The 12,488-nt window shown below is 39.7% G+C and overlaps 1 protein-coding gene across 2 annotated transcripts in view; it reads left to right on the top strand.

The window, feature by feature from the left end:
• LOC137288278 (alpha-mannosidase 2C1-like) overlaps positions 1-6,518 on the top strand; it is a 49,539-nt gene extending 43,021 nt beyond the window's left edge. For both annotated transcript variants that reach the window (XM_067820759.1, XM_067820760.1), the window contains 5 exons: positions 1,116-1,225; positions 2,439-2,518; positions 3,031-3,182; positions 4,280-4,383; positions 5,188-6,518. In XM_067820759.1, coding sequence (XP_067676860.1) covers positions 1,116-1,225; positions 2,439-2,518; positions 3,031-3,182; positions 4,280-4,383; positions 5,188-5,311 — 570 coding nt within the window. In that variant the 3' untranslated portion in view covers positions 5,312-6,518. The remainder of the gene's footprint in view (positions 1-1,115; positions 1,226-2,438; positions 2,519-3,030; positions 3,183-4,279; positions 4,384-5,187) is intronic.
• The last annotated feature ends 5,970 nt before the right edge of the window (positions 6,519-12,488 follow it).

Here is a 12,488-nt window from a genome sequence, read left to right as displayed (position 1 = left end):
CTCAGGAACATTCCAGCTATATGGCACGTAATCGTGTCTGGACTAGACAATCTAGTCATCAACAGCATGAGCATCGATCTGGGAACCGATGACATATGTCAACCAAGTCAGCGAGCCTGACCACCCGACCCCGTTAGTCACCTCTTACGACAAGCATGGATTACTGAGGGCCAAGATTCTAACCCGACGGCCTACACATCGTGATGGTGGAAACAGCAGGCCCGGCATCGAGACACAAACACCACACGCTTGCGACTATACCACTGCTGTAATCAACATATGGACATAATTTCTATTATTTGCAAAACTGACGTATGGAAATAGAACTTTCGGTACGTGTACAAAACATGAATTGACATAATGCAATGCTAAAAAAGGGACATGGACATTAGAATGAAGATTTTTATGGATATCAACTTCTTTATTATGAGAATATCACGTTTCGGAGTTAATGCTTACTCCTCCATCATGTGATTAGCATTAACTCCGAAACGTGGTGTTCTCATAATAAAGAAGTTGATATCCATAAAAATCTTCACTCTTATGTATTTCAATTCTAAATGCCCTTCAAAGACTTGACATGGACATTGCGGTAGCTCTGGTGGAACATTTCTGCGACAACGGGCCTTCAGTAAAATTGTCATGGCACAGTATTTTCTATAGCCATTCGTACTGTTCTTAAATCACCTTGATTTACTTCCACACACGAAACACCATAGGAATTGGTAAGAGTCCCGTATGAAGAGAACAGTCTCATGATATTCCGATCGAACATGGGGTAAATGACCCGTTAGCAGTACCTTCCTATGCAGGTCCCAAAGTTAAAGGTGTATTCGACAGAAGTTTGGAATGGAACCAGCCAAAATACTCCAAACTGTAAAGATTTTGCACCAGAGAGGAGCAATTCCAAGTACATGCGTGTGTGGCAAGAGTAACAATGACGTTTAAGGATGTACCTTTTTATGACAGTGAGAGCGACGTGTCGAGTTTGTTTCTAACACTGTTTTCAAGCAAGCTCTCACTGGGATAAAGTTCTTCATCCTTTCTCACTGCACGAACTTCTGAATGTATCCCATTACGTGCGTATCTGTAATGACGTGACGTAATACCTACAGGTGTGCGGACACAAGTGGGCTGACATCTCTGAACATGGCCGCGGGGTGGCGCTTCTCAATGACTGCAAATATGGCTACTCGTGTGTCGGTGGAACACTCCGGCTCTCGCTGTAAGTAAACAGGGCATATCATCATCATCGTCATCATCGTCGTCGTCACTTCATCATCGTCGTCATCAATTCATCATCGTCATCAATTCATCATCGTCATCAACATCATAGCTATCGTCATCATCGCTATCATCACATCTTCATCATTGTCGTCGTCGTAATCATCATAATCATCGTCAATTCATCAATTCTTACTTCAGTAGAAAATGTTCAAGACTTGTTCAAAGTGGCGTTAACTCCCACAGTTAAAAACCTGAACGCTCAGAACCGAACCACAGTCCTGATCATCCATGATCAAATCTCACACCTGTACCCAAACCCTAAGCTTGACGTGGCTCGAATCCGTCATGACTCACTCCCATTCTCACAGCATATAAAACATTCATGAATGAGCAATCACCGACAATGTCATTGTTGTGTTCCTAGCCGTAACTTGCCATACTGATATAGATAGGTGAGTGAGTATTGTTTTACGACGCTTTCAGCAATATCACGGCGGGGAACACCATACATGGGCTTCATGCAGTCTGCCCAAGTGGGGAATCGAATCCAGGCCCCGATTTCTCGAAAAAAAAACTTAAGTTTTTACTCCAATCTCAAACTGAGTTTCACAATTTGAAACAGCTGAATTTTTAACTCAACTGCATTTCTAAATATAAAATCCTGAACACCTTAAGTAATCTATCCACGAAACTCAATTGTTTAATTTAGTTTGAGTTTTGTGCCTATTTGAGATCATTCTGTGAAAAAACGTTCTCTCAAATTTGAGAAAAATCTCAGACTTAAGTCAAAACTCAGACTTCAGTTTGCTTCGAGAAATCGGGGCCTGGTCTTTGCCGTCACAACGATCAATAGCCCATTTTTACCTGGTATTGTCCACAATCGTCTTCTGGTTCTGCAGATATATATATATATATACCAGCTAGTTTTAACTTTTTTTGTGAATTGTGGTTGCCTCCTCCGTGATATTGCTGGAATATTGCTAAAAGCGGCGAAAAACTGCTTTCACTCACTCTTTGTTATTCTTCAGTTGTTTTACAGTCCATCGATGACTATCTGTTTTAACCACAAGTATTTATTGTGTATGTAAACCTCCCACGTCACTATATAGCTGAAATATTGCCGAGGTGGCGTTAACTTATAATTCACTCACCTGGTTGTGATGAGTGAACGTCTGCCATAGACTAATGTATATATCCTCCTCCATTTCCAGGTTGAGATCACCTACAGCCCCCGACCCCAACTGTGATATTGGGGACCACGAGTTTACTTATGCAGTTATGCCCTATTCAGGTAGAGCGAAGTGAAAAACAAATGGGAAACATGGGATGTGTTGCTGAACACTGACAATAAGACAGTGGTCTTTAAAACTTTAATCCGTCAATGAACCAGAATTTGCAGCCAGACTTTACCGATAGACCGTTCGACTTGCAGAGTAATGTACTTTAGCCGAACTAGGATTCGATGATTCTTTGTTCGAATACCCGATTTACAGTGATTATGATCCTTAATCTGTCAGTACCATGCATCTGTTGTGTTTCAACTCCATGCTAAAACGTTTACGAATTGCTTCGCGTTGGTTAATCCTTTCACATCAAACATACGCTATATCGTAATCTGTGGACAGCTGATTTAAGCCTCGGAGTGAATCTTTAAAACTGGTATTAATTGAGGCTTAAATATCGACATGTATTTCGCAATAAGTTGTTTATCCTTTATTGATGAAATAAATATTTTGCTCCGATAAATAGGTGCGTAATTGTGTGCAAGAGAAAGTTTGAACTCACAACTCTTCTTTCGTCTAGGTACGTTTCAGGATGCCGGGGTCATTCAAGAGGGTTACAATCTGAACTCACCTCTGATCCTGCGTACTAACCTCACTTTGACACTATCACCAGGTGGCATCAGCTACTTCCGGTTGGATACAAATCAGGTTGTCCTCGAAACCGTGAAAGTAGTAAGTACAGCATCACACACAAAGTTGCTACTGATGTAATACAAGAGTTAGGTATTCATTTAGGTATTCACTACGCTGATCTATCCTGTTTGCTCCCGTAAAACATCAGCCGCGTCTTCCCATTCACCACGTTGAATGTTACCATTTCATGGCATATTGTTTAGTCTCTGGCCGTAAACTGGGAGCACAAGATGCACATATGTCTACTCCCCGTCAGCAAAATAAGCCGGGTTAACCTCACATTGTTACAAGAGGTGATAAACCGTCATTTCTAGTCACCAGCCAGAAGCCATGGAGTCCAACTTGCTGAACACCTTTCAGAATGTTCTCGTTTGAGCCGTCCTACTGGACTGGATTCGTCATGTGTAAACATCCAGGTTGGCCATTCATTAGTATGTAACGTGTTTTGTCCACCTTTCCGAAAGTAGTGGTGTTCGAAGGTCCTTACCTCGGAATATCTTCAACGCACTTCTACACCACTTCCTATCAATGTCCTCAAAAGTTATCATGATGTCCACACACACCGACAAAAGGTCATTATTTAGGATAAATAATATCTCCTTTCATGTTGGCCGTTTTCTCTAGACACAGAGGCCGTTTTCTCCGGGCTTAGGGGCCATTTTCTCGATTTTTCTGGGGGCCATATTTTGCTGGGGTCCGTTTTCTCAGTATCCCGTGTGGAACGTGTTATACATCTTACGTCGTTAGTTTCATATGTTTTGGGCACCTTCGCTATTTAGCTATGTACTGGCAAACAAGGATAAGTTGGTCCGGCGCAGAGAAAGCATTTACGAGAAGTAGGCGGTGCACGACAGTGAGCAAACCCATTTGATTTGTGAAATGGAGAGCAAATATCAACTAGTGCACGTACAGTGGACGGCGATGAAATTGATTCCGTGCGTAGCTGCCTTGCTCATAAGACGTGGTCGGTGTAGAAAGTCATTAATATTCGGGCACCCTGGGGCCCATTCACTCACAATGGCAAGTGTCCGTGGGTGCTTCTCATACATTTAATTACGGGTCAGCTGTCAGGTCGGTGCTCAACACATCCTTGTTTGCCAGTAGATGGTTTGATCATATTTATGCTGTCTTTATAGTCGGAAGAGGATCCACAGAGTCTGATTCTGAGATTGTACGAATCGTTCGGCGGAAGTGTGTCGGCCAAACTGAGTACCATACTCCCAATTTTGAGTGTCTCCAGGTAATCAAGTTAAAAGTATCATTTTATAGAAAATGTAACTGCAACCGGTTGCATGACATGACTGAAGATGCCGCATATCACTGCGAAAGGTTTCATCCTCCTGTGTATAGTAGGATCGGAGCCAACATACTCGTCTCCAGCACCCGCGTTTCGGGGCGTTATCACCTATTCTCAGTTACACATTAGCAGGTGTACATTAACATAAGCAGAAATATATACCTAAAGTGTGCTTCTCACTGTATGTTAGGTCATCTCTTGTTTTTTCCAGAATAACCGCATTTGAGGTTTTTGTTTTGGAGGGACAGGTTTTACTTTTCGCTAGAAAGACCGCTTCCCAGGTTTTACTTTTCCTAACTTTATATGAACATCAACATTCAAATGATACATGAGTGTTTGAAATCAGCTGAACAATATCGTTCAAGATTAAACTCATAACACTATCGTTTTCCCAAGCGCTACTGGAACTGCAAATGTCTGAGCCATAGTCAGCCACCGGGCTGACGAATGTTGTGATGTTAAATTATCTGCTTCTAGTTACTGTCGTTAAATAGATTTTACGCGCGCTTCAGCTATTGTTATGTAGTTTCATTAAATGATCATCTACACTGTAATTATCCATCATTGACGGTATATATGTTAGATAAAACACTTCCCCTCGGTTTTGGTAGACAATGTAAAACCACTGGGGTTCTCCCCCTCCGTTTTTACTATGTCTACCAAAACCTCGGAGGCATGTTTTCTCCTATACTTATAAAATGGGTCTACGCATGTCATGATCCAGTATATGCCAACTTGTCGTTGTAGATGCAACGGACTGGAGGAGATGCTGGAAGATGATGAAGATGTTGAGTTCATCCCTGGCCACCCTGCGACAATACACATGTCTCTTGATCCATTCCAGATACTGTCGCTGATTGCTCGCCTCTGAATAAATAACGCCATTGCTAACTTTCCAGCAGATGTATCATGTAGCGAGTCAGCGAAACTTATTTGTTGTCAGAGCCGCTACTGGAGGATCGGCTCACTGCCCAAGATCGGATCATAACGATCCCCAGTTACAGGATAAGAGTGAGTGAGTTTAGTTTTACGCCGCACTCAGCAATATTCCAGCTATATGGCGGCTGTCTGTAAATAATCGAGTCTGGACCAGACAATCCAGTGATCAACAACATGAGCATCAATCTGCACATTTGGAAACCGATGACATGTGTCAACCAAGTCAGCACGCCTGACCACCTGATCCCATTAGTCGCCTCTTACGACAAGCATAGTCGCCTTTTATGGCAAGCATGGGTTGCTGAATGCCTATTCTACCCCGGGACCTTCACGGGTCTACAGGATAAGAACACGCCTCAGAAAGAAACATACCATTTGTACTTTACATACTATATTGACGATTAGAAGCTCCCTATTCGCTATATAACCCGCAACCCTTTCTGCGGTCGATTATTTTGGACGTCGTCTGTGCAAATTCGTCTTTTCCGAAGCAGAACAAAAAAACCCTTCAATATATTTTCTCCAATCCTGGCACATACCAAAGTTTAGTGGCGTCTTTCGGTAGTTTTGTATTTCGACTGAACTTGGTGTTAGTGCTCGTTTTCAATAGTCTTTTTCCACTTTGTGTGTCATTCAAGAACCTAGTGACATAAGTACCACTGTGTAAAGTATTAACATTACAGAGGTATATCAAAAATCATGAAAAACATCCAGACGGGCTGTTGTTGTTAATTTCAATGTTAATGTTTTTGTTAGATCATTGTGAAGAAAAATGCAACATTGTTGACCTATTCATGAAGGGTATTTTACAATTGCTGGGGATACTGGTGCCATTTACTTATTATAAATAAAGATTTGATTCCTATGGCGAATATGCTATTTTCTGACGATCCACCTTGCTTTGTGAGAGGCTCGGGGCAATAGCGGGTTCACAGAAAACGTTCCTCGGGTGTGGGTCTGAATTTGGAGTGCAGCTTTAGAGATCACCCTTGCCCCTCCTATTGTAGCCTTGGAACAATCGTCTTGACCTGAAATATTGTCACTCACACCCACAGCTGTTCAAACAATATGACGAAGTTCATTGTTTATTGTTGTTGTCGTTCAAGTCATACTGTAAAATAAATGAAGGTATTTATAAATAGAGTGCATTTTATTTTTTAGTCTAGTAAATAATAGCCTCGCAAGAAAACGTATTCATCGATTTGAACCTTAATAATAAAGACTGAGATCTGAATTATCAAACAGAGCTTGATCCCATTGGGATTCGTCGTGTTTAATTGGTAAAGGTTGCTTTTTTACGCCGTTCACTCGATGTCAAGTTAAATGTATAAATATAGCCTCGATGTTCTGTCGCATACAGAATTTAGCCTCGGTGTCCTATCGCATACAGAATTCCGATCGGAATGTATACAACATGTGTGATAAGAGGTGGTTTATTGGAGGCCGTAGACTACACACTGAAGATTACAGAATGAGTACATTTTATGAGAAAGACTGCTGGATTGTTGGATGTTTGTAAAATTGTAAAAGTATGTACAGACGCCACAAAGCTGGATATTTATTTAAAATAAGTAAAATGTTATATTCATACTGTATATATGGCCATTTACAGACGTTACATTATCAGTCCTGCCTGCCAGTTTCCATCGCAGAGACGCCGATCTAAACTCAGCAAAAATCACGTCTATGTTTAAGATAGGTAACTGTGAAAACATAAGATTCAACACCGATTGGAACATGCTCAATATGTGATATGTTTCACTTGGGTATAGGACTGTGTGGTGGTTTAAGTGGTTAAAGACCCGGGTTCAATTCCTGCATATGTGAAGCCCATTTTCTGTGTTTCCAGCCTTGATATTGCTCTAGGTACGGGGGAGAATAGTCCTTCAGCAACACATGCTTGCCATAAAAGGCGACTATGCTTGTCGTAAGAGGCGATCAGGTGGTCAGACTCGGGGTAGGAGAGTGAGCGACTGTAGATTTACGCTACTTTTAGCAATATTCCAGCACAATCACGGCGGGGACCACTTGGAATGGGCTTCACGCATTGTACACAGGAATAGTCGTAAGTGGTTATTGTGAGCCTCCTAAAATTGTCATTTGAAAAATAGACCCAGTGACGCAGTTCCTATAGTGTAACTGTTGTCTGTGTGAGTTTTAACGTTCATTGCAGTTGGTTTAGACAGAAAAAAGTCAAACAGCAATAGTCCTTTGACGGTTATCGATCCCACGAAAAGAGTATGGTCTTAACGCCTGACTTTGTATGGCAATTGACTGATCGGGTGATCAGGCTCCTGGGGTTGGTTGACACATACCATCACATCCCAGTGACGTAGATTGATGCTCATGATGCTCAGTCACTAGGGTGTCTGGACCAGACACGATTATGTACAGACAGCCGCCAGACTGTATATAGCTGTAATATTGCCGAATGTGGCGTTAAACAATATACCAACCACCAACCTAACTAACCACGGAAACGTGACACAAGCCTCATGAAGACTCTCATTATGTAACTAACCAGGGCAATGTGACACTAGCCTCATGAAGACTCTCCTTATTATGTAACTAACCAGGACAGCGTGACACAAGCCTCGTGAAGACTCTCCTTATTCTGTTCACATGAGCCGAATCATCTTTGATCACTATCAGGCCCCCTAAGTAATTGAAGGAATTACAGCAAATTTGAAGGAATTGCATCTCAAAAGTAAACAAACGCAGCCCACTCGCCAAACAATTGCAGCCATATCGGCAATTTTGCGGTAATAACAGAAACACATCGGCCATATCGGAAGCAACGTCGGTAATACTTGAAACACACTCGGCCGTCTTCGGAGATTTTTCGGCTCACTTCCGTGATTTGTCGGTCGCGAACGGAAACTCACGCAGCAAAACATGCTTTACAGATGTAAAGATGTACATGTTGTTTACATCTGAACCTCCAGGGGCATGACTTGTGACACTCTTCTCCAGTGACAGTCTTTTCCTAAAAAAAATAAGCTACAGCTCCAACAACACACCATACCTAAACGCATTCAACAAGGGTGGTCCAAGATGGATAAGTATAAAAGTGTAATAGTAGGAACTAAAAACAAAACTCACCGAGACGGGTGCTTCTTCGAACGACGCCATGTTTTGCTGCGTGAGTTTCCGTTCGCGACCGACAAATCACGAATGTGAGCCGAAAAATCTCCGAAGACTGCCGAGTGTGTTTCAAGTATTACCGACATTGCTTCCGATATGGCCAATGTGTTTCTGTTATTACCGCTAAATTGCCGATATGGCTGCAATTGTTTGGCGAGTGGGCTCATCTTCAATGTCAACCTTTTTCCCCATTTCTTTATTACACTCAGTGGGTTACAGAAGAACAGCACATTCAAAGTAGAGTACAGTATTAATCCAGGCGCAGCAGCTCTAGCTGATAAATCGGCACCTTTACTAAGACAAACAACGGCAGTGGTAGTGACAGCTTATAAGCTAAACTGAGCTAAATCTATACAATTGGTAATAAAGATGGATGCTAACACTTGCTCTAAATATTTAAAGCATGTTTTGTAACACATTCCATTTTCTGTTGAAAAGACTGATTCCATTATTTTTAATAGCAATGTATTTTTCTACTATGAAGACCCCTTCGAAGGTGGCTTTAAATGAATTATTACATGGTTTATGTCTTTTGATATTCATAACATATATATGTCTTTTAGCTAGAATGATCATATGAGTTAATAAACTATCAGCACATGACGGTAATAGAATTTCATTGTTCATTGGGTTTTTACATATCTGCTCCTTTAGGACATCATTACAAAAGGCATTTTTAACTTTTAAGTAAAACGGGAAATTTGCACCGAAATGGAAGATATACTGTAGCCTAAAACCACAGAGCTCGTACGGTTTCTGTTTTGAAATGTATCTTTTTCGACATGAAATTTTTAATGATTCAATGAATGTTTCAATATCAATCATTCTCAGACCACCTTCTTCACATTTTCGTATGAGATTAGTTCGTTTAAATTTGTCTTTTTTGTTATTCCATACAAACCTGAAAAAGAGTGCTCAATTCTGCGATAAAGTCGGGTGGGGGGTTTGGAAGGGAGGTGAATATGTGTACGATGGTTGATAATGCCAGCGTTTTGATTACAGTGATTTTACCAATCAAAGTCAGATTGCGTTTGCGCCAATTTGACAGAATTCTTTTGATATTGTCTAGTCTCTTTCTGGTGTTGCTAACCCACACGTTTTGCAAAGAAGCGTTCAGTGTTATTCCCAATCATCAAAGTTTCCTACATGCCAATCTAGACGAAGGTCAAGGTTTAATTTTATCCTACTTCCAGCAAGTGATCCAAGCCAAACTGCTTTGGTTTTATCGACGTTTATTTTCAGACCAGACATTCTATAAAAGCTTGATAGAGTATTAATTGCTTCCCTAAGAGAATTCTCTGATTCATATAAAAATAATTCCGTATCATCAGCATATTGACCAATTATGTATTCGATATCGTTAAAAGTGACTCCTTTTATTTCGCCGTTATCACGAATCATAATCCCGAGTATTTCGGCAACGAACAAAAACAAGTAAGGTGAAATGGGGTCTCCTTGTCTGCAACCTCTTTCATTTTGGAAGAAAGTTGATAGATGTCCATTTTGTAGAATACAAGAAGTTGCATTAGCCATTAGAATACTAACCCATTTCTGTATTTTTCCCAAAGCCAAATTTACTCAGAACCATCATAATAAACGCTTTGGAAACCGTGTTAAATGCTTTTTCAAAATCAATCAATATTAATAAAGCCTTTTTGTTTAATCTCTTAGTTTCAAACATAATATCGTTGAGAAGTCTTATGTTATCTGATATACATCGACCTGGAATAAAACTCATTTGATTTTCATTAATAAGAATATTTAATGATTTCTTTAGGCTGTTTGTGATGCAAGTACTGAGGATTTTATATAGAGCATTAAAGAGAGAAATATGTCGCCAGTTTTTAAGAAGTCGTCGATCTTTCTTTGATTTAGGGATGCAGGTATTGACTTCTCTATTCATTGTTGTACTGAGAAACTCGTTATCGAAAGTTTCTTTAATATAACGATGAATCCATGTCTTAAGATCTTTCAAAAAAAACATTCTATAGGAAAACCGTCTAGGTCGGGACTCTTATTATTTTTCATTGATTTTATGGCAATAGCAATTTCATTTCTGGTTATGTCTGCATCTAATTCTTTGGAGAAATCTTTATCTAAAAATGGCGTGACAAGATGGTGAAATAACCTTTTGCTTTCTTGGCGAACTTCACCTGCAGTTTTATATATGTTTTCGTAGAATAATTTCTGTTCGTTAATTATTTCTCTTCCGTCAGTTATTTCTACGCCTTGATCGGTTACGATTGTGTTAATACGTTTATTAGTATAGTTTCTGTTTTCCAAGTGGCAGAAGTAATTTGTCGGTTTCTTGCCTTCTTCGTACCACTGAATTCTGTTTCGTACTTGCATACCTCTTATTTCTTCTTCTTTTAATTTTTCAAGTTCTATTTTAGTCTTGGATAGTTTAGCAAAAGTCAGTTCACTCTCATTTTCATTCTCAAAGTCCTGTCGTATTTCGTCCTCTTTGATGGTGATACTCTCTTCTAGATGCTTAAGGTTTTTTGCGTGTCTTTCTGCAAGTACGAGGCAAACAATATAGATTTTCCTCCGACTTTCATCAAAATTGTTTCTAGTAACAGTTGAACACTTATTGTGAAGTTAATATTTTCATCGTCCATATCTTTTAACTCCGCGGCTGTGTATATAGTGTCTGAGTATTCCAGTTTCATTTCCTCCAATACGTCTGACACTATTTTAATGTAATCTTCATTTCTTAATAACGAGGTATTCAATTTCCAGTATCCACGGCCCTTTTCTTTGTTTTTAGATGTTAGATGTTTTTAGATTTATAGCCCGGTTGGATTAAGGCGTTTGCGGTAATGTTAAATAAATTCTCTGAAATTAAGAAAAAGTCCAGTCTAGCCTGCTGTCGTGAGTTTTTTTTTCCCACCATGTGTATTTCTTAATATCTGGGTTTAGTTCTCTCCAAGCGTCCATAAGATTTACGTCTTCAATTTTGTCTATAACAGTGTTACGGGCTTGAGGATTGTTAATGTGCTTATAATTTTCAAAGTCTATTGATGGATCGAGTGCTAGATTCCAATCACCGCACATCACGATAGAATCATTGTCCATGTCTGTAATATTCTTAACGAAAGGTGTGTAAAATAGAGGATGATCGGAAATTGGACCGTATATATTTGTTACAGACATCCTAATACCGTCAATTGTAGTGTCTAATATAATAAAATTACCTTTTTCGTCTTTACATACTTTATGCATTGTATATTCAACAGGGTGGCGACCACTCTGGAGTTAGATTTAAAGGGAGCAATAACACATTCTAGTCCCCATTCGTTTCTCATCTTATTCTCATCTTCTTTAGATATGTGGATATCTTGAAGGCAAATTATCGAAAACTGTTTCTCCCGGCATAATTCTAAGACTTCTTTACGCTTGCTCTTGTCAGCTAACCCTCTGCAGTTGGCTGATACTACCCTAATTTTGTTATCTATAACCATAACTCATGTGTTTTGAAACCATCAAGTAGAGTATGTAGAAAGATATTGTACCCACCGAGAGAAATTTGTATTTTTATGTACCAAAAAGAACAAAAGAGTAAAAACAAAGAAATATCCAAAGTTGCCATTACTTCAACCAATGGAACAGAAAAAAGGCCCCGGTTACCCGTGGACAATTAAATGTAACGTAACAAGAGGGTTATCATAAAACTCCAAATGACGTTATTACTGGGGACCGGATGGCGCCGTTAAAGAGTAGCTTTTTGTTGACACTGAGTATTAAAGGCTCTGTGCAACATACCGTTACATTATAGAAAAACTAACAACTTCTGCATTAGTTAACCTAGTTGGACCGTGAGGTGTAAGACATAGGTATGTATCACAATGAAAATATACACTGAATAAGTAAAATTCTTTCAATCATATAAGTAGTAAGCTCAATTCGCAGTATGTCGTTCTAAATGAATATATCAATATATGTGTCTGGATAGATAACTGTTCGGA

The sequence above is a fragment of the Haliotis asinina genome, chromosome 6 (genome assembly GCF_037392515.1).
Source record: "Haliotis asinina isolate JCU_RB_2024 chromosome 6, JCU_Hal_asi_v2, whole genome shotgun sequence".
In the NCBI taxonomy this organism is placed as follows: domain Eukaryota; kingdom Metazoa; phylum Mollusca; class Gastropoda; order Lepetellida; family Haliotidae; genus Haliotis; species Haliotis asinina.
Note: the sequence above shows the minus strand (reverse complement) of the source record. Positions and strands in the feature narration are given on the sequence as shown.